General features: G+C 36.1%; 1 protein-coding gene and 1 pseudogene across 11 annotated transcripts in view; one reads left to right on the forward strand and one right to left on the reverse strand.

Annotated features, from left to right (window-relative positions):
* TMEM135 (transmembrane protein 135) overlaps positions 1 to 25587 on the forward strand; it is a 352995-nt gene that overhangs the window by 129122 nt on the left and 198286 nt on the right. For 4 of the 11 annotated variants that reach the window (XM_063784376.1, XM_016921751.3, XM_016921752.3 and 1 more), the window contains one exon: positions 3865 to 3934. The exons of the other annotated variants lie outside the window; for them this stretch is intronic. In XM_063784376.1, the coding sequence (XP_063640446.1) occupies positions 3865 to 3934 (70 nt within the window). The remainder of the gene's footprint in view (positions 1 to 3864; positions 3935 to 25587) is intronic. 11 annotated transcript variants of the gene reach the window in all.
* On the reverse strand, positions 1486 to 2995 carry LOC107967260 (E3 ubiquitin-protein ligase XIAP-like; annotated as a pseudogene).

Consider the following 25587-nt stretch of genomic DNA (forward strand, 5'->3'; position numbering starts at 1 on the left):
TTTGAGATACATGTTAAACATTCTTATGTCCCTCTTCATATTTTCTTAATCGCTCTTTAACATTTTCCTACTTTTTCATCTCTTTGTGCTGAATTCTGGTTATCTTTTCAGATTTGTCTTCAAGTTAACTCATCTATTTACCTGTTTCCATTTATTTTATTTATTTTATGTTTTTGGTCTCATTGTATTGCCCAGGCTGGAGTACAGTGGTGTGATCACGGCTCACTACAGCTCGAACTCCTGGGCGCAAGCAATCCTCCTACCTCACCCTCCCAAGTAGCTGGGACCACAGGCACGTACCACAATGTCTGGCTATTTTTTTTTACTTTTATTTTTGTAGAGATGGGATGTTGCCTACGCTGGTCTCAGACTCTTGGGCTCAAGTGATCCTTTTGCCTTGGCCTCCCAAAGTGCTGCGATTATAGGCAAGAGCCACTGTGCCCAGCCAATTTACTTGTTGTTTTTATTTATTATTATTATTTTTTGAGATGGAGTCTCGCTCTGTCACCCGGGCTGGAATGCAGTGGTGTGATATCGGCTCACTGCAACCACTGCCTCCTGGGTTCAAGTGATTCTCCTGCCTTAGCCTCCTGAGTAGCTGGGATTACAGGTGTGCATCATCACGCCTGGCTAATTTTTTTTGTATTTTTAGTAGAGACGGGGTTTCACCATGTTGGTCAGGCTGGTCTTGAACTGCTGACCTCGTGATCTGCCTGCCTCAGCCTCCCAAAGTGCTGTTATTACAGGCATGAGCCACCACACCCGGCCAATTTACTTGTTTTTAATGCTGAACCTGTCCAGTAAAAATTCAGTTTGAGTGATGATATTTTAATTTTAAAAAGATGATAAACACCAGACTTAACATAAAATCCAGATTTTATGTTAATTAAATGTTATGTAAATAATCATCTAACATACCTCCACAGTACTTTTTTCCATCATGTATTGGTTATAAACTCCATTCATTTCTTCATATGATTTTATATTATAATTTTCTTTTAAAAAATTACTAAGACAATACTGATTTTATACAAGGAATTTCCATCGTGATCTTTGATTTATTTCTAAAATAATAGACTCTGGGTTTTTAATTGGTCGTGAAACTTTGATTGCTTTGGTGTCACCAGCTTTGTTTGGAGACTGCTTGGAATATTTGAATGTCAATGTAAACTTTATTCCCCAAAAACCAAATTACATATGGCTAGACTTCCTTTTCAGTTCCTATATAATACTTTTCTGAAGCCGTCATGCTACAGGTTCTTATTATTTATCTCTCATTTTCTTCTTACAGCCTAGGACCAATTCTGTGTTTGACATATTTCTCATTTTGTTATAATTTTTCAGTAATTTAGAGGTCTTGGAATGAGTTCTGTGCTATTACTGGCAGACTCTGGATCTGGAGCTCCTCATTACTTCTTCTCCCCTTTTTTCAATAATACTTCCTTCAATTCCCTCCACCTAGTCTTTCCTCTGTCTCATTAGAAATTACAGTATAGGCTGGGTGTGGTGGTATGGGCCTGTAATTCCAGCTACTTGAGAGGCTGAGGCAGGAGGATTGCTTGAGGGCAGTAGCCCAAAACCAACCTGGGTAACATAATGAGACCCCGTATCTTTTTGGAGTGAAGTCTGACTTGATTCATCTTGTGTCTTTCTGAGCACTCAATGAATCTGCAACCAGAACCTCAGGTGACTTATAGTTGCTCCCAGATGTTTGAATTTTTTCTTACATTATTTTCTCAATATTCTTTAAACTGAATCCCATTTGTGTAGCTTCTTGTACCATAGGATTTTGAAAGATGGTATAATCCATTCTTATAGTTAGTGATGACATTTTTTTCAGCACTTCTCACCAGTGACTCCTCAAGTGAATGGGTTAAATGGATATTACTTATATATTCTTGTTCTTCTCCTATAATAGATATTTACACCTTGGATACCACTTAGCATGTTGTTCCCAGGGGTGTTCAATGGGTTTCCATCAGTTAGCCTTCTTCCACAGCAAAAGCATTTTACTTTATCACCTTTACCTAAAGCATAAAATTCAGCTCCTGCATGCTGCTGCTTGTTAATTGAGTACATCCACATCCCCAAAGTAATGATCTGTGCTTCATAATGCTCCATGGATGGATTTCTTCAGAGGATTTGTTGAATTGGGGAAATTCCTATCAGAACTCACAATGTCAGATTCACTTCAAATATTAACATTCTGGCCGAAAACAAAGAAGCAATTAAGAAAGTGTTGCCTATGTTCTTCTGCCACCAGCCAGCACTATAAGGTTCCCAATTTTTCAGTTTTCTACCACAATGAAAGCACTGCACTTGGTCATCAATACTTGTGTATTAGAGTTCAGCACTAACTAACTCTCTTGGGGTTAAGTGGGCATAGTTTGGCCAGTTCTGGAATGACTATAGTTGAGCTTCCTCACTATACATGATGGGTTTCTGGGTTTCTTGGGTATATGGTATCTGATACATCTAAAGCCTGTCCGGTTATCAAAAGATAATCTGCATGAATCTCAGATGGCCTGCCTAAGGCAAATTGATTACTGTTTCCCAGTTTTCAACTTTGTACTGACCATTTTGGATACTAGGATTTGCAGGTTGTGTGGCACTATTTTAAAAGTAAATGCCGGCTGGGCGCGGTGGCTCACACCTGTAATCCCAGCACTTTGGAAGGCTGAGGTGGGCAGATCACGAGGTCAGGAGATCGAGACCATCCTGGCTAACACAGTAAAATTCCGTCGCTACTAAAAATACAAAAAGTTAGCTGGGCATGGTGGCGGGTGCCTGTAGTCCCAGCCACTCAGGAGGCTGAGGCAGGAGAATGGCGTGAACCCGGGAGGTGGAGCTGGCAGTGAGCCGAGATTGCGCCACTGCACTCCAGCCTGGGCAACAGGGTGAGACTCCATCTCAAAAAAAAAAAAAAAAAAAAAAAGCCATTGGTAATCTGCAATTTGGGATACTTTCTTGTGTCTGCCAACTGTTGAGTCTCCATATTGCCTTCTATCTACTCCTGCATGACCACTAAAGCACCACATGGTGTCTCCTTCACCAATATAAAGAAAACCTACTTGTGCCAGTGTTGATGCTGAAACAGGACTACTACTTGGAAAACTAGCAAAAGTTTTTAATCCGTTAAACTCTTCTACAAATTCTTCATCCTTATTGATGTCTGCAGATACACAGCTTTAGATCCTTCAAAACTGTTAAAAGCCATCTTCTCTTGAAAATAGAACTTGTTCACCTTTTCTTAGGTGTCAAAGGGTTTGGAAAGGCAGTCTTGGAGAGCATAAGCTACCCACCCTCCCACCCAGCTATACCTTCCTTCGACAGTCTTGGGAACCCAGTCATGGGGCCCTTGCTGGGTGGGTGCGGCTTTCCTGCCCTCCCCAGCAGACTATAATATCATTTTATACAGAGAAAATAAAAAAGATATTTCAGTCTTTCTTCTTGCATTATTGATCACATATGCTTTAATAATTGGAATAGTTATTTTTGGAATAACTATTCCAAAAATAGTCATATTTGGAATAGTTAAAACCATGTTACTTAATACACAGTCACCTTTTTTGAATACTGATACAGGTAGTGATTCTCAAACATAGGCATTCTAAAAAATTTTCTGTAGTACAGTTTCCATTGGGAAAAAACCCTACAAAGTTATGTTGCATTTATAATAATTATAATTGTATTCACTTCATTTCCTTGACAGGAGATAACTTGGATTTTGGCTAGGCTTTGATAAGAGTCAGATCTTCTGCTTACTACATTGCATGTCTGATGATTGGTAGAAGTTTTAACCATCTGTCTTTTAGCCATGTGCATTTTAAATTTATTTCTTTTTCATTACCCACATATTTTCAGGGCTTGGCACCCTAGGATGTATCTATATATCATTATGGCCTCTGGTTCTTCACCTTTGTGTCATGACGGGGTAAGTTGGCACAGTAGACAATAGAGTATTCCTGGAAGCCACTCTTTTTTTTTTTTCAAGACAGGGTCTGGCTCTGTCACCCAGGCTGGAGTGCGGCGGCATGATCTTGGCTCACTGCAACCTCTGCCTCCTGGGTTCAAACGATTCTCCTGCCTCAGTCCCCAGAGTAGTTGGGATTACAGGCGCACACTGCCATGCCTGGCTAATTTTTGTATTTCCAGTACAGACGGGGTTTCACCATGTTGGCCAGGCTGGTCTGGAACTCCTGACCTCAAGTGATCTGCCCGCCTCGGCCTCCCAAAGTGCTGGGATTACAGGCGTGAGCCACCGTGCCTGGTTGCCACTCTTTTAATGAGCCACTAGGAATCAATGTTCTATACCTAAAAGCAACTGGAAAGTAAATTAATGAATATATCATGCTAAACCCAAACTCAATATAGCTTGCTAAACTCAACTCTACTAGCAAGCTGGATCCCAAAACCTAATGCTGTTCATCACAAGGTGAAGTGTGACAGAAATCAGAACGTAAAATGATAGTAATCTTAACTATCTATGGTTAAAATACCTTACTTTTGCCAATGTTACCAAAATGACTATGTGAACAGATTTTGTAGGGCTCTTTTCGAGGTTTGCAAGAAGGCTGTGGTTATGGGGGGGGTCTTTATGTTTCTCTGGCTTCCTTTTACCACCACTGTCTGCTTCCTCATTCTCCACTTCAGCCACACTGCCCTCTCTGGTGTTGAGTGAGCATGACAAGCATGCTTTGTCTTCAGGACTTTGATACTTGCTGTTCGCTCTGTTTTGGGCTCTTATCGCTAGATATCTGCATGGCTTGCTGTTTCATTTCACTGAGACTGCTGAAATGTCACTGTTGTGAGGCCTTCCACATCTATCTCACATAGTAACAGTCACTCTTCATGTCACTTATACCCCTGCAGTCCCAAACCTCTGTATCTTTTTTTCATGGAATTGATCAACATCTAACGTGTATCTTTTTTGCTTATTATTTTATTGTCTGTCTTCCCACCTTGGAATTTAAGCTTCATGAATGTAGAGTTTTTGTGTGTTTTATACATTGCTGTATCAAGCCTAGAACAGTACCTAAAATGTACTTTGTGCCATAATTTGTTAAATGAATCATAGATGAATGTGTTTATTAACCCATCTATGCTGGATGTTGCAAATTTTTTTTTGTGAAAAATCAGACCTTGGCGATGACCTTGAGCAGTAGGAAAAAAATAACTCCTGTAAGCTTAGCGTTCCAATAATGGAACACTAGGCATAAATGGGTTAAAGAGAAGGATTTATAGGAGACATACCAGATTAAACCTAGATGTTTATTTTAAAGCTTGTTTTAAATATTTTAGGTTGGTGCAAAAGTAATGGTGGTTTTGCTGTAATATTATTTACTTTATAAGTAAAACCTTGCTTTATTTGACTGCATTAATGTTGTATTTTAGATTAACAGATACAAAGATTAAAAGTTGGTGGTTGTGGTACATAGATGAAGTACATGACTTATTTTGAACTGCGTGTGAACACTCCTGTTTTGCCAGCTCATGGTGTTGTAATCAGAATCCAGAAAAATAAATAACTTGAGGAAATCATCTACTTTAAAACGATAAACTTAAATTATTAAGTGATAATAAATACTACAACCTGAAAAGAATTTAAAACAATTGATTAATCTTGGTTATAGATTATTTATATTGTATAACAAAGTATCTTAAATTTTTTTTTTTTTTTTGAGATGGAATCTTGCTCTGTCGCCCAGGCTGCAGTGCAGTGGTGCAATCTCGGCTCACTGCAAGCTCCGCCTCCTGGGTTCATGCCATTCTCCTGCCTCAGCCTCCCAAGTAGCTGGGACTACAGGCGCCCGCCACCACGCCTGGCTAATTTTTTATATTTTAAGTAGAGATGGGGTTTCACCATGTCAGCCAGGATGGTCTCGGTCTCCTGACCTCGTGATCCGCCCGCCTCGCCCTCCCAAAGTGCTGGGATTACAGGTGTGAGCCACTGTGCCCAGCCAAATATCTTAAATTTTCTTAATGGCTTTGTTATTGTGCTGCTTTTCTTATGTTTTCAAGAAAACTTTAAAGTATTATGCCTGCACGCTAGAATACATTTGAGTTTTAGTGTATTTTTTTAGACACTCACATGCTTTTCTATAGTAGCACATGGTGTGTACTTCAATACCCAAATACTGTGCGTATTCATACACTTATTTGAAAATTATAAGTAAACTTTCTAAAACTTTTGTGTGTTGTCTGCTTTAGATTGTGAATTCCTGGGAAAGAAATCTTTGACTTTGATATTATTGATGTTGGAGAGCACACTTAAAATACTGTATTTAAAAAAAAATTAAAACTTTTATTTTGAAATAATTATAGATTCATATGCAATTATAAAAAATAATATAGGGATCCCATGTTCTCTTTACCCATTTTCCCCCAATGGTAGCATATCGCAAAACTATAATATAATATCAAAACCAGAATATTTAATTGATACAGTCAAGATACAGAATATTTCCATCATAGCAACACCCACTTCTCTCCTGTTGTCACCCCTCCTTAACCCCTGTTCATGGTTTTCAGCTGTTATGAACAAAGCTGCTATAAATATTCATGTACAGATTTTCATGTTTTTATTGGTCTGGGATAAATGCCCATTAGTGCAGTTGCTGAGTTTATATTGTGGTTACATGTTTCATGGTGGTTTTTTTTTTTTTTTTTTTTGAGGCAGAGTTTTACTGTCGCCCAGGTTGGAGTGCAGTGGCGTGATCTTGGCTCACTGCAACCTCCGCCTCCCAGGTTCAAGCGATTCTCCTGCCTCAGCCTCCTGAGTAGCTGGGATTACAGGTGTGCACCACCATGCCTGGCTAATTTTTGTATTTTTAGTAGAGACGGGGTTTCACCTTGTTGGTCAAGCTGGTCTCGAACTCCTGACCTTGTTATCTGCCCTCCTCGGCCTCCCAAAGTGCTGGGATTACAGGTGTGAGCCACCACGTTTAGTTTTTAAAGAAACTGTCAAATGTGTTCCTGAGTGGTGGCTGTATCGTTTTGTTAGGGTTCCCAACGTAGAAGAAACCTTTGAATCTCTAGTTCTTTAAAATGGAAAACTTTTTTGAGGGGGTACATTTGTCTGTAAATTTTAGTATTAGAAAAATTTCTGGGAAAATGCAAAATGTGAATTGGTGTTTTTAGCCATTTATAAATGCTCAGTAATTCAAAACTTTAATGAGATCAAAGACTTGATACATAGATTTTGACTATGTCTGAGGGAAAGTGAATTTGAACATGATCATAATATTTTCTGGATACTAATAATTACCTGATACACTTCATCTTCCTTTTTATCTAAACAGAGCCATTTATTTATTACTGTATAACTTTTACTATATGAAGAGGGTGCTTGTTTCAGAACAGATAGGGATTTAAAGATTCAGGGAGAACTGAATTCAATCTAAAGAAATAAACTTTTCTTATGACTTGATTATATTGCTTATGAGACTAAGTTGAAATTGTTGGCTTATAACATCCAACAATAAAATTTCTAAATGTTATGAGGTTTTATTTAAACAAAATATTTACTGTTTTTTGGTATGTGTTTCTGATTTGGAAAATAAAGAGGAAAGTAAAAGTCATCCGTATTTTGGAGGCCAAGGCAAGTGGATCACCTAAGGTCAGGAGTTCGAGACCAGCCTGGCCAACATGGTGAAACTCCGTATCTACTAAAAATACAAAAATTAGCCAGGCGTGGTGGCATGCGCCTGTAATCCTACCTACTAGGGAGGCTGAGGCAGGAGAATTGCTTGAACCCAGGAGGTGGAGGTTGCAGTAAGCCAAGATCGTGCCAGTGCACTCCAGCCTTTGCGACAGAGCAGTACTGTCTCAAAAAAAAAAAAGAGCTTTAAGAAAAAGAGCCATCAGATACAAGTAAGTTTTGATAAGTTGCAATTATTAGACCATTAGTTTATAGCCTTAATGATTAACTAGCACTTAAAAACATACAAATTGAAGGCAATTGTATTAATACCCATCTGAAAATGTTGCTTTCTTGTTACATGTTAGTTAGCGTGTATTAGAGTGAAAAGTACCCAATTTAAAAAATAGTAGTTTTCTAGATTTTAAATGTTGATAGTGAATTAGTTATTAAAGGTCAAAATGAATGAAATGTATATAGAAAGAAGTATAAAGAGTTAAATATTTTCTCTGGCCAAGATATGTCTCTAAAATTATGAAAAAATTTTCCTGGGGCTAGTGTGCCAGAATCAGTTACCCATAAGAGAACACTTGCTGTTAGAATTTAACTTTGCCACAGTATGATTTAAAAGAGAACACATAAGCAAAATTTGCACTTGCATGATTTTCCTTTATTATATCAGTTGTGACAATAACTAAGTTTTCCAATCTTTCAAAATTTATTATATGCTGCTAACATGTTTAAAATGTGATGTCAAATGTAGTTAGTTCACTTACATTTTATTATAAGAAAAAAATTTAAGACATTTAAAAATCCTTCTGTTTGAGTCCTTTTGAAAACTTCTCTGTAATTTTATTTATGCCACCAAACATTTTAACAGTATCTACGTTTTAATTGTAAACATACATGTAATGTATGTTAGCAATTTGTCTTTAGCATTTGGTTTTTAATGTTAAACATGCAGTGTCTTTTATTAAAACATCTGTATTTGATTTTTCAAACATAGGTTTGAAAATGGTGATTCAGGCTAGGCACAGTGGCTCACGCCTATAATCCCAGCACTTTGGGAGGCCGAGGCGGGCAGATCACCTGAGGTTGGGAGTTCGAGACCAGCCTGACCAACATGGATAAACCCGTCTCTACTAAAAATACAAAATTAACCGGGTGTGATGGCGCATGCCTGTAATCCCAGCTACTTGGGAGACTGAGGCAGGAGAATAGCTTGAACCTGGGAGGCGGAGGTTGCATTAAGCTGAGATCATGCCATTGCACTTCAGCCTGGGCAACAAGAGCAAAACTCCGTCTCGGGAAAAAAAAAAAAAAAAAAAGAAGAAAAAAGTACTTTCTCTTGTTCTTTCACTCAACAGAGAATGATCCCCACAGACCAAGCAGTTCTCTGGAAGCACATTCTCTGGCAGACACCAGCTTAGTGTCCTCTAATTCAATTTAATTCTAATACTGTCTACCTGGAGATAGCATCAGATTCCACTGGTTGAGGGCTCAGTTTCATAAGACTGCCTCCACCTCAGGTGCCAATAGAAAGTAATAGTTGTTATCTGTACTTCCAACTGATCAGCTATAAATTGGAGTTCCCACTACCCCCTCTTCAAGTTCAGCTAATTTACCAGAGCAGCTCAGAACTAAGGGAAACACTTTGCTTACATTTACTGGTTTATTATAGAGGATATTAGAAAGGTTATGGATGAACAGCCAGATGGACGAGATGCATATGGCAAGATATGGGAAAAGTCTGACAAGAGCAAATGTTGGTATGAATATATAGGAACTGGAACTATCATATTCCTGCATGTGGGAATGTAAAATTGTTTAACCACTTTGGAAGCCAATTTGACAAGGATAAACATATACTTTTCCGTATGAGCCAACCAATCTACTCATAGACATTTACTTTAGAGAAATAAATTTTTATTTCTTTTTAAGTTATTTTTAATTGACAAGTCATAATTGTATACATCTATGGGGTGCAATGTGATGTTTTGATATATATATGTGTGTGTGTATATATATGTATATATATATATATATATACAGCATGAAATGATTAAATCAAATTAACATCACCTCAGTTGTCAGAGACATTTGAAATTTACTCTTAGCTATAATATATTTTGAAATGTACATTATGTCCTTATTAACTATGGTCACCCTGCTGTGCAATATATCTCAAAAATTTATTTCTCTTGTCTCACTGAAACTTATCATCACAACCCCCTCTTCCCTTGGGCTCTGTTAACTGCCATTCTACTCTGTACTTCTATGAGTTTGACTTTCGTAAGATTCCACATATAAGTGAGATCATGTGGTATTTTTTTCTGTGCCTGGCTTATTTTAACTTAGCATAATGTCTTCCAGGTTCATTAGGTTGATTCCATGTCTTGGTTATTGTGAATAGTGCTGGAGTGAACATGGGAATGAAGACATCCCTTTGACATACTGATTTCAGTTTCTTTGGATATATACTCAGAAGTGGGGTTGCTGGATCACTTGTTAGAGAAAAATCATATGGTATTTTTAGTTTTTTGAGGAGCTTCCATACTGTTTTTCATAATGACTGTACCATTTTACATTCTCACCAATAGTGTACAAGGATTCCTTTTCCTCCAGGTACTTGCCAACACTTTGTTATCTTTTGACTTTGATAGTAGCCACTCTAACAGGTGTTAGGCAATATCTCATTGTGGTTTTAATTTGCATTTCCCTAATTTTTAGTGATGTTGAGCATTTTTAAATGTGTGTGTTAGCCATGTTTTTTTTTGTTTTTTTGTTCTGTTTTTTTGTTTTTGAGAAATATCTGTTCAGGTCCTTTGCCCATTTTTTAAATTGAGTTGTTTCCTTGTAATTGTGTTAAATCCCTTACATATTTTGGATATTAACCCTTTATCAGATGTATAATTTGCAAATATTTTCTCCTAATCTTTGGAATCTGTGGGTTGTCTCCATTTTTTTTGAGACAGGATCTCGCTCTGTCACTCAGGCTGGAGTGCAGTGGCGCAACCTTGGCTCACTGCAACCTTCACCTCCCAGGGTCAAGCAGTCCTCCCATAACTTCTTGAGTAGCTGGGACTACAGCGCATGTCACTATGCCCGGCTAGTTTTTCTACTTTTTGTAGAGATGGGGTTTCACCATGTTGCCCAGGCTTCCAATCTGTAGGTTGTCTCTTTACCCTGTTAATTGTTTCCTTTGCTGTACAGAAGCTTTTTAGTTTGATTTAATCCCATTTGTCTATTTTTGATTTTATTGCCTGTGCTTTTGGGTTCATATCCAAAAAAAAATTGCCTAGACCAGTGCCATGAAGCTTTTGCCCTATATTTTCTTTTAGTCATTTTATGGAAGAGCCTCTGTTTATTGTCTTTAATCCATTTTGAATTAATTTTTGTATACCATATAGATAAGAGCCCAGTTTCATTCTTTTGCAAGTAGATATCCAATTTTCCTAACGCCGTTTATTGAGGAGACTTGTTCTTTTCCTGTTTTGTGTTGTTAGCACCTTTGTCAAAAATCAATTGACCATAACTGTGGGTTTAGTTATTTCTGGGTTATTTATTCTGTTCCGTTGGTCTGTCTGTCTGTTTTTATGCCAGTACAATGCTGTTTTGATTAAAATAGATTTAAAATATATTTTAAAATCAGGGAATGTGATGGCTTCTAGCTTTGTTCATTTTGCTCAGGATTCTTTGGCTGTTTGGGGTCTTTTGTGGTTCCATTTGAACTTAAAGATTGCTTTTTCTATTTCTGTGAAAAATTACATTGGAATTTCAGTAAGGATTGCATTGAATCTATAGATTGCTTTGGGCAGTATGAACATTTTAACAATGTTAATTTTTCCAATTCGTGAACATGGGTGTTTTTCTGCAGTTTTGTTTATCAGTGTTTTATAGTGTTTTTAGTATGTGGATCTTTTACCATCTTGGTTAAATATACCCCTAAGGATTTTATTTTTTGTTGTTGCTGTTGTAAATGGGATTTTTTTCTTAATTTATTTTTGAATAGTTGAGTATTAGTGTATAAAAATATTACTGATTTTTGTATGTTGACACTGTGTCCTGCAACCGTACTGAATTTATTTATCAGTTCCAACAGTCTTTTGGTGGAATCTTTAGGGTTTTTAGTGTATAAGATCATATAGTCTACAAACAGAGATTGTTTTACTTCTTTCTTTCCTACTAGGATTACTTTTATTTGTTTCTCTTGCCTAATTGCTCTGGTTAGGGCTTCCAGTATTATGTTGAAAAGAGATGGTGAGAGTGGGCATCCTTGACTTTTTCCTCATCTTAGAGACTGCTTTCAACTTTTCACTGTTGAGTATGATGTTAGCCGTGGGCTTGTCATATATGGCCTTTATTGTGTTGAGGTACATTCCTCTATACCTAATTTGTTGAGAGTTTTATTGTGAAAGGATGTTGAATTTTGTCTGCATCTCTTGAGATGATCATAAGGTTTTCATCCTTCGTCCTACTAATGTGGCATATCACAGGGGTCGCCAACCCGTGGGCCATGAACCCTGTCAGGAATCAGCCTGCAAAACAGGAGATGATACGCGGGTGAGCGAGCATTATTGCTTGAGCTCTGCCTCTTGTCAGATCAGCAGCGGCATTAGATTCTCATAGGATCCCGAACCCAATTGCGAACTGCACATGTGAGGGATCTAGGTTGCATGCTTCTTATGATGATCTGAGGTGGAACAGTTTCATCCTGAAACCAACTCCCACGGACCCACCCCGCCCTGCATCCATGGAAAATTGTCTTTCACGAAACCGTTTTCTGGTTCCAAAAAAGTTGGGGACCGATGGCCTATCACATTTATTGATTTCCTGTTGAACCATCCTCGCCTTCCAGGGTTAAATGCCACTTGATGATGGTGAAAGATTTTTAAAAAACAAGTAAAAACACTTAAATGGATATATATTACTTGTACATATTTATATGCTACATGTAATATTTTGATACATGCATAGACTATGTAATGTAGGATATCCATCACTTTGAACATTTATCATTTCTTTGTTTTGGGAACATTTTTCCTTTTTTATTTACAGAAGATTTCTGTAGTGTTGGGAACATTTTAAATCTTTTCCTTTAGCTATTTTGAAATATACTGTTGTCAACTATAGTCACTCACCCTACTATGCTATAGAACACTAGAACTTATTTCTTGTATCTCACTTTATGTTTGTACTCATTCACCAACCTCTCTTCATCTCCCTTTCCCCTACACAGCTTCTGTTATTTATCATTCTGCTGTCTATCTCCATGAGATCAACTTTTTTAGCTCTCACATATGAGTGAGAATATGTGATGTTTATCTTTTGTGCCTGGCTTTTTTCACTTAATATAATGATCTCCAGTTCCATCTGTGTTGCTGCAACTGACAGTATTTCTTTCTTTTTTTTTTTTGAGACAGAGTCTCACTCTGTTGCTTAGGCTGGAGTGCAGTGGGGTGATCTCGGCTCACTGCAACCTCCACCTCCTGGGTTCAAGTGATTCTCCTGCCTCAGCCTCCTGAGTAGCTGGGAATAGAGGTGCCTGCCACAACGCCTGACTACCTTTTGTATTTTTAGTAGAGATGGGGTTTCACCATGTTGGCCAGGCTAGTCTCGAACTCCTGACCTCAGGTGACCCATCCGCCTTAGCCTCTCAAAGTGTTGGGATTACAAGCATGAGCCACTGCACCCAGCTAACTGACAGTATTTCAAGTGAAATATTCTTTTAATGTATTAATTGGATTCAGTTTGGTAGTATTTTGTTAAGGATTTTGGCATCTATGTTCATCAGGGATATTGGCCTGTAATTTTCTTTTCTTGAAGTGTCCTTGTTTGGCTTTGGTATCAGGGTAATACTGGCTTTGTAAAATGAGTTTGGGCATATTCCTTCTATTTCAATTTTTTGGAAGAGTTTGAGAAAGACTGGTATTAGTTTTTCTGTAAGTGTTTATTAGAATTCACCAGGTCCTTGGATTTTCTTTGATGGGAAACTTTTTGTTATTTATTCTATCTGCTTACTCATTATTGGTTGTATAAGGCCATTATTGCATTGCTATAAAGAGATATCAGTATCAGAGGCTGGATAATTTATGAGGTTTAATTGGCTAATGGTTCTGCAGGCTCACGGTTCTGCAGGCTGTACAGGAAGCATACTCCTGGCATCAGCTTCTGGGGAGTCCTCAGGAAGCTAACAATCATGGCAGAAGGTGTGAAGTGGGAGCCAGCATGTCACGTGGTGAAAGCAAGAGCAAGGGTAGGGATTGAGGATGCCACACACTTTTAAATAACTGGATTTCATGAGAACTCGCTATCACGAAGACAGCACCAAGCCATGAGGGATCCACCCCCATGATACAAACACTTCCCACTGGGCCCCACTTGTAGCACTGAGGATTGCAATTCACTGAGGATTGGGGACAAATATGCAGACTATATCATTGGTCTATTTAGATATTTTTTATTTCTTCATGATTCAGTCTTGGTAGGTTGTATGTGTCTAATAATTTATCCATTTCTTTTAGGTTATATAATTTGTTGGCATATAATTGTTCATAGTTTTTTTTTATTATACTTTAAGTTCTAGGGTACATGTGCACAATGTGCAGGTTTGTTACATATGTATACATGTGCCGTGTTGGTGTGCTGCACCCATTAACTCATCATTTACATTAGGTGTTTCTCCTAATGCTATCCATCCCCCCTCCCCCCACCCCACGACAAGCCCTGGTGTGTGATGTTCTCCACCCTGTGTCCAAGTGTTCTCATTGTTCAATTCTCACCTATGAGTGAGAACATGCAGTGTTTAGTTTTCTGTCCTTGCGATAGCTTGCTCCGAGTGATGGTTTCCAGCTTCATCCATGTCCCTACAAAGGATATGAACTCATCGTTTTTATGGCTGCATAGTATTCCATGGTGTGTATGTGCCACATTTTCTTAATCCAGTCTATCATTGATGGACATTTGGGTTGGTTCCAAGTCTTTGCTATTGTGAATAGTGCCACAATAAACATACGTGTGCATGTGTCTTTATAGTAGCATGATTTATAATCCTTTGAGTATATACCCATTAATGGGATTGCTGGGTCAAATGGTATTTCTAGTTCTAGATCCTTCAGGAATCACCACACTATCTTCCACAATGGTTGAACTAGTTTACAGTCCCCCAACAGTGTAAGTGTTCCTATTTCTCCACATCCTCTCCAGCACCTGTTGTTTCCTGACTTTTGAATGATCGCCATTCTAACTGGTGTGAGATGGTATCTCATTGTGGTTTTGATTTGCATTTCTCTGATGGCCAGTGATGATGAGCATTTTTTCATGTGTCTTTTGGCTGCAAAAATGTCTTCTTTTGAGAAGTGTGTGTTCATATCCTTTGCCCACTTTTTGATGGGGTTGTTTGTTTTTTTCTTGTAAATTTGCTTAAGTTCTTTGTAGATTTTGGATGTTAGCCCTTTGTCAGATGGGTAGATTGCAAAAATTTTCTCCCATTCTGTAGGTTTTGTGTTCACTATGATGATAGTTTCTTTTGCCCTGCAGAAGCTCTTTAGTTTAATGAGATCCCATTTGTCAATTTTGGCTTTTGTTGCCATTGCTTTTGGTGTTTTAGACATGAAGTCCTTGCACATGCCTATGTCCTGAATGGTATTGCCTAGGTTTTCTTCTAGGGTTTTTATGGTTTTAGGTCTAACATTTAAGTCTTTAATCCAATGTCTCTTTCATTTTTCATTTTATTTTTCTTCTCTCTTAGACTAGCTAAGGGTTTGTCAATTTTATTTAAAAAAAAAAACTCTCAGTTTTGTTGATTTTTTTATAGTGTTTTTCTAGTCTCTATTTTATTTATTTCTGCTTTGATCTTTGTTATCTCCTTCATTTGTTTACTTTGGGCTTAGTTTGTCTTTTTCTAGTTCCTTAAGGTGTAACATTAGATTTGTAGTTTGAAATCTTCTTCTTTTTTGATCTAGGCATTTAGTGCTATAAATTTCCCCTTTAGAACTACTTTTGCTGCATCCCATAAATTTTGGTTTGTTGTGCTTCCATTTTTGTTTGTCTAAGGCATATGAATTCTGACTTCTATGTAAAGACTTGTATACAAATATTCTTAGAGCCTGTGGTTGTTTGCCAAAAACTAGAAGTAATCAAAAGTTCATTAACAGGTGATTCGATAAGCATATTGTGCTATGTCCAAACAGTGGTATATGTCTCATGTATAAAAGGGAAAGAGCTTTGACACACTGAAAAATATGGAAGAATGTCAAAACATTATGAGTGAAAGAAGCTAAGAAAAAAAGGATAATGTAATCTATAGTAATAGAAAGCAGGTATGTGGTGGGAGAGTAGGGAGTGAAGGGATTGGGTGAGAGAGAGTACAAAGGAACACAAGGAAACTTTGGAGGTGATAGATGTGTTAATTATTTTTGTCGTGATCATTTTAGAGTGTGTACATATGGAAAAACTTTTCAAAATATACTCTTTAAGTTTTTGGTGTTTATTGTAAAGTTGTCCCCCTTTATCTGCAACTAAATATGTGTTCAAAGACCTCCAGTAGATGCCTGAAACCTAGACACATGATGTTTTTCCTATATATGCATGATGTTTTTCCTATATATGCATATCCTAATGAAGTTTAATTTATAAATTTGGCACAGTAAAAGATTAACAACAATAGCTACAATAAAATAGAACAGTTATAATAATACACTGTAATAAAAGTTACGTGAATGTGGTATCTCTGTGTCTCTGAAAATTCCTTGGTGTACTGTGCTCACCTTCCTCTTCTTGTAGTGTTGTGAGATACTAAATTGCCAGCATGAGGAGATGAAGTGAGGTTGATGATGTAGGCATTGTGACATAGCATTTAAAACTTAGGAGCTGTTTATTTGTGGAATCTTCTATTAAGTATTTTTGGATCACAATTTATTGTTGGTAACTAAAACCATGGAAAACAAAACCATGGATAAAGGGGGACTACTATATGTCAGTTTTATCTTAATAAACTTAAAAAATTATGTTTGCAGCATCAAAAACCCCTCAATCATCCTGGAGTTTTACATGTTCCTGCAGTATGTTAAAGTAAATCAGCTTTTGCTAACATACTTTTGAAATAATTTAAAAGCAGCAACTCTTTTTTTTTTGCCACTGTTATTGTACTGTATGTCAGTGTATTGGTGGATTTTAAATTTTTCTTTATGTGTTAATTAGATAGAGAAGTAAGCCATATATGAATAAATTTTATTGACTGGCAAACAAGTTATCTTCCTATTACTGGAATGGATAACAGAATGACTTCCTCTGAGTTCTTCCTTCTCTACTGCCTGGCTTTTTTATGTTACTCCAGATTTTTGGTTGAGAGAACTTGGTTGAAATGTCCATCCCTAAAGCAATCATTTATGACCTGAGTGGCAGTGTACCCACTGTAGAGGCATAGCTGGTTGTGGCAGTGTCGAAATTCCTCAAGGAGAAGGCAGTTCTCCGTGGTATTATTTTTGGGCTGTATACCACTTATGCAAAAGGATATAGATAGTTTTCCAACTCAAATTACCAAAAAACACAGTAAAGTGGTTAAGAACACTAGCTCTAGAGTTAGATGGATTTAAATTTGAATCCTGGAAGGCCGGGCATGGCGGCTTGCATCTGTAGACCTAGCTACTTGGGAGGCTGAAGCAGGACAATTGCTTGAGCCCGAGAGTTTGAGGTTATAGTGAGCTATGCTACACTCCAGCCTGGGCACAGAGTGAGAACCTGTCTTTGAATTAAAAAAAAAAAAAAATTGAATCCTGGTTTACCATTTAATAGCTTTGTGACTATAACTGCAAATCTAAATTTTCTCATCTAATGGAATAATTCATACATCATTTTTTGGTGATTATTACAAAGACTAAGTCAATATGACCCAAGAGGGAAAAGAAGCTATTAAACCTAGCATTTCTACACAGTGATAATGGATTATTCCACTAGGTAAGAGATGAGTAATTTAAAGAAATGTTTTTTTCGTAACATTCTTTGATAAAGAAACATAGAACTCTATTTTTGACTGCTTTTTAAAGGAATGTGTGTGTGTGTATGTGTGTGTGTGTGTGATGAATAAATGAATAATTCAGGGTCAAAAAAATTGCATACTTTAAAAAATTACAGGCATTATATAAAGGAGGAAGTAATATTTAGGTTACTAGCATTGCACAGTCATATTCATAATATGTGATTAGTTTCCCAGAATACTTGCCTGGAGCTGACATGAAAGTAAGTTCTGGGACTTAGCCCTGCCATAGATGCCTTATGTACTTCAACCTAGATGTTTCATTTTCTAGTTCTGCATTCTTTCACTAACTGTAGACAAAATAAGTCATTGTTGAAGTCTTAAAATGTAGTTTCCTAAACATAGCTATAGAGTATATGTAGAAGCTTAGGACTCCTTAGCAAAGAAGGACGAAGAAATGCTTAGTTATTTTTCTCCCATCTCTACTTTCCTTAATTAATCCTAGGAGTTTTTCTTGATGGCCTATTTTTTTGGTTGTGAATTTAAAGGGATTTTTTTATTTCACATCTTTTAGTTATTTAATATATGGGTTTTCTGTATTTTTATTTATTATTCTCTGAAATAAGCTCTTCCATGTCTGAGATTTTGTCTTCTATGTCTATCTTTGAAATTTCCTAGCCGGGCACGATGGCTCACGCCTGTAATCCCAGCATTTTGGTAGGCTGAGGCGGGTGGATCACGAGGTCAGGAGATTGAGACCATCTTGGCTAACATGATGAAACACTGTCTCTACTAAAAATACACACAAAAAATTAGCCAGGCGTGGTGGTGGGCGCCTGTAGTCCCAGCTACTCAGGAGGCTGAGGCAGGAGAATGGCGTGAACCCGGGAGGTGGAGCTTGCAGTGAGCCGAGATCGCACCACTGCACTCCAGCCTGGGCGACTGAGCAAGACTCCGTCTCAAAAAAAAAAAAAAAAAAAAAAAGAAAAAGAAATTTCCTGCAGTAATAACCTGAATGCTTTGTATTCAGTGAATTATACCCACATAGAAATATAGGTTGTGTTTGTTTATTGCTTTGAAACATGCTCCCATACATTTTTCCATTTAACCTGTCAAAACCACCCTGTTAAATAGGCATGACTGGTTTTATTGTCCCATTTATAGATGAGCAAAACTGAATATAAAAGGATATATGACTTCTCTAAACTCAGAGTAATAATATATAAATTAATATTGAAAACTCAGGATTTGATCCTGGGTTTAGTGCTTTTACTCTGCTATTGTATCCTATCTAAATGTTATTGATTGATGACCTTCTAGAACCTGAGGCTTTTTAAATAATGATACCAGGAAACAAACCTTATATGTGGCAATAGTTGCAATATAGAGCATGATTGTTTTATTTATGGTTTTTAAATTAATGTTGAATCTAAAGGGCTGGATATAATAGCAATGCTTATAAAAATTTAGCACTACTATGACAGCCTTAGGCAGCCTCAGCATGGATATTGACTCAGTACACGTCTGTGTTAAATCATTTTATGTGACTTTGGTCTAGAAGGTAAGCATTACTTGTACTTTTAGGGATTAAATTATTCAAGTGTATTGTACTTTTAAAACCAAAGGAAAAATAACTTATTTAACTTATATTCATTCAGTTAACTACTTGAGCCCTAAAAAATCGCTCACTGTTTTACTGTGTTCTGTAGCTCTCTGGTCATCAACTGTATTTCACAGAGTTTTTATCATTTGTATGTGTTTCTTTTATTGTGATATCCATGGCTATGGTTTATTATAATATTTAGTAATTTTCAAAAACAGAAGCGAAGAACTGTGTCTTTCCTTGCATGATATTTATTGAACTCATTCTTCTTGTGAGATACAGTTTAATTGCAAGGTTAAATATCATCTTTACAATCTTGTATGTAAAATTATTATAATACTAAAATGTAAATGTAAGTGGTAAAAACACATTTACAAATTTAAGAGTTTAAGTACTTTAGTTTTAAAACAATACATTATATGTTAAATTTTTTGGAAGAAAATCGTGTAGGGCTGATGCCTAGCATGATACAGGTTCTTACCATTTGTTAAATTATATGGCTGAATGGCATATGATAAGGGTTTTTTTTTCTTCCAATAATGAATTACATCATTTAGTAGTACCTCTCAGCAGATTTTCATGAAAATAACATAAGTTTAACACTGAATTGTACTGCTTATCAGAAATGATTAATTGAGGAATTATGCCTAGATGTATCCTATAATGCATAGATTCTGGAATTTTTTGCATTTGGCGTGCAGAAAATTGGTAATTGGTTCAATAAAGTGAGCTGTACAATGAAGAAATTTAAGAGATTATAAATGGCTTAAATGTATAGGAAAAAATATCTTATTTAGAATATGTCTCTAAGGCATGCCCTTTGTATCTCCAATAGTGATTAGCAAATAGAAGATGAAAAGTCATGGCCCAACTTATAAATGCCATTTCATGAAAGATAGTTCACATTGTAATTTCCATTTTTACTAAAAAGCTGCAGGAGTCAGGCAAGAATTACTTTTCTTGATACTTGATCTTGTGTTTGTGAGGAAGTATTTAAAGAAAAATAGAGAAAGGAAAAAAAACTGAAAAGGAAAGAAAAACCTTTTCTCTAAAATGCACCTTGACAACGTGGGCCTGAATCTTTCAGCTCTGGCTTGTATTATTTTAACTCTACAATTATTTTCATTGTTAGATGATTGATGAGTTTAATAATTTAATAAAGATATTTTAAAGATTTAACTCTTTTATAAAACCAAACACTTGTAACAAGATCTAGTTTATTGTGTTGGTTAATATTAAGTTGGCTTTCTGTTCTTTTAAATGTGGCAGCAACCTGGTAAACATGAAGAGACAAAAAGAGAAAGCATGGAAGAGTGGAAAGAAAACTGATTCTATAACAGACCTAAATTTTGGTATCAGTTTTCACACTAATTAGTGTCCATTTGACTCCTAGGCCCCTGATTTACTAGTCTGGGAAAGCTGAGATCTTTTCAGTACTATTTCAGGACTTTGTTTGGTCACTAAGAAAGATTTTCCAGACACTGTCTCTTACTGGTTGTATAATGATCTTGGTGAAACAATTTTACTGTTATGCCTCCATTTTCTCAGCTGTGAGATATAGGGATCATCACAATATGATCCCTATATATTGTGTATGTTGTGAAAAATAATACATATAAAAGATGTACTAGTGCATAGGAAGATCTCAATCAGTGTTTGCTTTTATTATTGCTATTGTCATTGTTGTTGTCACTATGATTATGATCATGTCTGTGAAGCACCTTCACAATTCTGAAGGAAAATGATTTGGATCTAGAATTCTATGTCCAACCAAACTGTGAATCATAATCAAGTGAAGGCAAAATATAGACATTTTCAGCCATTTGAGGACTGAGAGTTTACCTCTCATCTAGTCTCTCTTGAAAGAAAATTGAGAATGTACTCCAGCAAAATAAAAAGGAATCCAAGCGAAGGAAAATTATTTGGATCTAGAATTCTATGTCCAACCAAACTGTGAATCATAATCAAGTGAAGGCAAAATATAGACATTTTCAGCCATTTGAGGACTGAGAGTTTACCTCTCATCTAGTCTCTCTTGAAAGAAAATTGAGAATGTACTCCAGCAAAATAAAAAGGAATCCAAGCAAGAGAAAAATAACAGATCCTAGAAACAGTGAAACCAACTCAAGAATGCAACACAAAGAAATTTCAAGATAACAGCTATTCAGCACATCTTGCAAGGCATTCATCCAAGTTTAAATAGGAACTCAGAGGTTTCAAAAAAAATGTAGATATCATTTGAAAACATCTGACTAAAGAAGTGAAAAACTCAGTGATGTACTAAAATTGTGTTTTTTCCAACAATGAGAAAAGAAAAACAATTACAAGCTCCGTAAAAAACAACAAGCTGTATAGGAAAGTGATAGTCCAAATATGAAACAGTAGAATATGATTTTGAACAACCGATGGAGAATTGACCTTGACATTTGGAACATACTTGTAGAGCAGTACAGTTTTAGTTCCTGTCATTACATTGACATTCAATTATATGAATCCCATCACATTTATTGATTCTGAGCTTTATATATTTAGTATTTTAAACATGTATTCATTTTTAACTTTTGAGCTGCATATGTTGGAAAAATGGACTACATTATAACAGTTAAGCTGCTTTTGTGTGTGTTACCAAACCATTGTAAACAAGGTGGGCAAAAGAACACAGTATTGGCACTGCCTGAGAACTGAGGGGCATAGCTGTACAGGACTTGGAAATAATTGTGCACACTAGTCAACCAAGGATGCAGTACTTGTAATAGCATGCTTCTTTTTATAACAAAGGGCTTTGACAGACAAATTAGTCTTGCAAATAGCTAGGAAAACAGAAGCCTAGAATAGATGGCTGACCATATTCCATTATATTCATGCATAGTTACCATTATTGATCATCTTTTAACCTAAATGAAAGCAATATATACAAAGACTTTTGGAGGAATGTTGAATGTTGAGCTATGTAAGAGAAGCTCTAGTCAAAGATGGGGGCTGATTAAGCATTTAATAGTATAATGTATAGTGTAGATTTAAAATTATATCAAAGAAATTTGTTTAATTTTATTTAAGAAATTTATGTAGGCCAAACCTGAAGAAACATCTCTCTGCTATCCATTATTTTGTTAAAAAACTATGTCATAATGCTCAAGTCCTATAGCATATTATTATCTCTTTAATAATTAAACCAAAATTCTAGATCATTTTAGTTTATAAGCATTTTGTCTCTGCATTGGAAATGACTGTAGCGAATTTAATCTTAAAATATCTCTATCCTTACATTTCAAGTAGAACATTTTAAAAAAGTAAAATAAAGTGATTTTATTTGGCATCAAAGCTATGATTTCCCCCTACCCCACCTAATGCCAGTCCCTCTTTAAGTAAATACTTTTGTAATTACTTTGCCTTTGACTTCTGCAACTGAACTATATTTACATTTAATTTACAGCCTCTGAGGTATATAAATTGTGCAATTTAATGGTTTAATTGGCATAGACTTTTCTATTAGTTTTTACATCTAGTTGATTTTAGACAGCTAAATTTAGAAGTATTTACTCTTGATTAAAATATTCATGATTCACCTTTTTAGAGAGTATTTGTATGAGAATTTTACTTATAACATCAACATTTTTCTTTTTAAATGAAAAGTAAGTTTTATACACATAGCATTTTGGGTTTAATGTCACAAAGAGAAAATCAGTAAATCCTGTGATACTTAAATTCATTATTGGGCTGATCATGTTTGAATGTCAATCCAAGAAGATCCTAGGGAAACTTGTAGCATAGTCTTAGAAATTTATTAAACATTAAATTGATTTATATAGTATTTAGTTTATTTAACCTATCAGTGAAATAAATTAAAAATATTAATCTATTTTTAAGAATATAGATTAATGGTAAATTTTAGTTACATTACCAAATCTTAGGATTAAAAAATAGATTTATAGAATTACTTTTCATTTGTTACTCTTGAAGAAAATCAATTAACATTCATTCTGTTACTGTTTTATAGTTTCCATTCCAGTTTGGCCAATGAGATGTGTAAACATGAGAATACCTATTTATTAATGTGCCATAAGTACATATATTGTCATAGTTTAAAATGTAAAATTCCACATTTTCTAGATCTGGAATTGACAATTTATCTGAATAATTGTTAGCCTTTATAAACATAGTTTTACTGTGCCTAAAATAAGAAAGCGATGATATTGAAAGCCTGTGCTTTCCAACATATGGCTTCAATTTGCATTTCAATCAGAATATGGAAGTCATTACTCTGACATCTGAAACTGAGGTAGCAATAAAAAATTATCACTAACAGGACAGCAGACACAATTTATTTTGTGTTTATTCCTGGGTGGCCCACTTGAAACTTTTCAGAAACTTAATTGATTCCAGATATTGGAAAATTACAATTAAATTATGACATTTATTTTAGATGCATTTAAATTAGCTGTCTTAATAGGATTGGTATAAATTGATGATTAATATCTATTAAGATTTATAGTATATATGTACAAACACACACACACACACACACACACACACACAGACACAGACACACACACACATATAGTACAGGCATACCTCAAAGATATCATGGGTTTGGATCTAGACCACTGCAATAAAGTGAATACTGTAATAAAATGATTCACATGAATTATTTTTTGCTTTTCCAGTGCATATAAAAATGATGTTTACATTATATTGTAGTTTTATGTGCAAAGCATTATGGTTTTTTTTTTTTTTTTAGACATGAAATTTTGCTCTGTCTCCCAGGATAGAGTGCAGTGGTGTGATCTTGGCTCACTGCAACCTCCGCCTTTTGGGTTCAAATGATTCTCCTGCCTCAGCCTCCTGAGTAGCTGGGATTACAGGCATGTGCCACCACACCTGGCTAATTTTTGTATTTTTGGTAGAGACGGGGTTTCACCATGTTGGTCAGGCTGGTCTCAAACTTCTGACCTCATGATCCACCTGCCTCGGCCTCCCAAAGTGCTGAGATTACAGGCGTGAGCCACCGCGCCCAGCCAAAGCATTATGTTTAAAACAAAGTACACACATTAATTAAAAAAAACTTATAGCTACAAGTTGATAATGATATCAGGAATGATCAGGAAGTCATAATCTTTGGAAGGCCTTGCCCCAGTGTTGATGATTGCTAGTTAAGGTGGTGGTTGCTGAAGGTTGGCATGACTGTGCCAATTTTTTAATAGAAGACAACAATGAAATTTGCCATATTGATTGACTCTTTCTTTCATGAAAGATCTTTCTGAAGCATGCAGTGCTGTTTAATAGCATTTCACCCACAGTACAATTTCTTTTAAAATTGGAGTCAATTCTCTCAAGCGCTGCTGCTGCTTTCTCAATTAAGTTTATGTAATATTCTAAATTCTTTGTTGTCATTTCAATAATGTCCACAGCATAATCACCAGGAGTAAATTTCATTTCAAGAAACCTCTTTTTTTGCTCATTCATAAGAAAAAAACAGAACTCCTGATCTGTTCAAGATTTATCATGAGATTGGAGGCATTCAGTCACATCTTCCAGCTTCACTTCTAATTCTAGTTCTGTTGCTCTTTCTACCACATTTGCAATTACTTCCTTCACTGGTCTTGAACCACTCTAAGTCATCTATGAGGGTGAGAATCAATGTCTTCCAAACTCCTGTTAATGTTGATATTTAGACCACCTCCCATGAATCACAAATGTCCTTAATGGCATGTAGAATGCTGAGTTCTTTCCAGAAGGTTTACAATTTGCTTTGCCCCAATCCATCAGAGGAATCATTCTCTCATCAATCACTCACAAAGCAACTACAGCTTTATGAAATAGTTGTAAGTAATAAGATTTGCAAGTTCAAACTACTCCTTGATCCATGGGCTGCAGAATGGATATTGTATTAGCAGGCATGAGAACAACATTAATCTTGTACATCCAACCTCTTGGGTGACCTGGTGTGTTGTCAATGAGTAGTAATATTTTGAAAGGAATCTTTTTTTTTTCTGAGTAGCAGGTCTCAGCAGTGGGCTTAAAATATTCAGTAAACCATGCTATAAACACATGTGTGCTTTGTTGTTTCATTTATGGAACATGGGCAGAGTAGATTTAGCGTAATTCTTAAGGGCCTTAGTATTGTCAGAATGGTAAATGGTCGTTGGCTTAAACTTAAAGTCACCAGTTGTATGGAAAGTCAGTCTGTTCTCTAAAGGTTTGAAGCCAGGCATTGAGTTCTTTTCTCTAGCTGCAAAAGTCATAGATGACATCTTCTTCCAATGTAAGGCTCCTTTGTCTAAAATCTGTTGTTTAGTATAGCCACCTTCATCAACAATCTTGGCTAGATCTTCTGGATAACTTCCTGTAGCTTTTTTTTTTTTCCTTTTT

This window comes from Pan troglodytes, chromosome 9, assembly GCF_028858775.2.
Source record: "Pan troglodytes isolate AG18354 chromosome 9, NHGRI_mPanTro3-v2.0_pri, whole genome shotgun sequence".
In the NCBI taxonomy this organism is placed as follows: Eukaryota; Metazoa; Chordata; class Mammalia; order Primates; family Hominidae; genus Pan; species Pan troglodytes.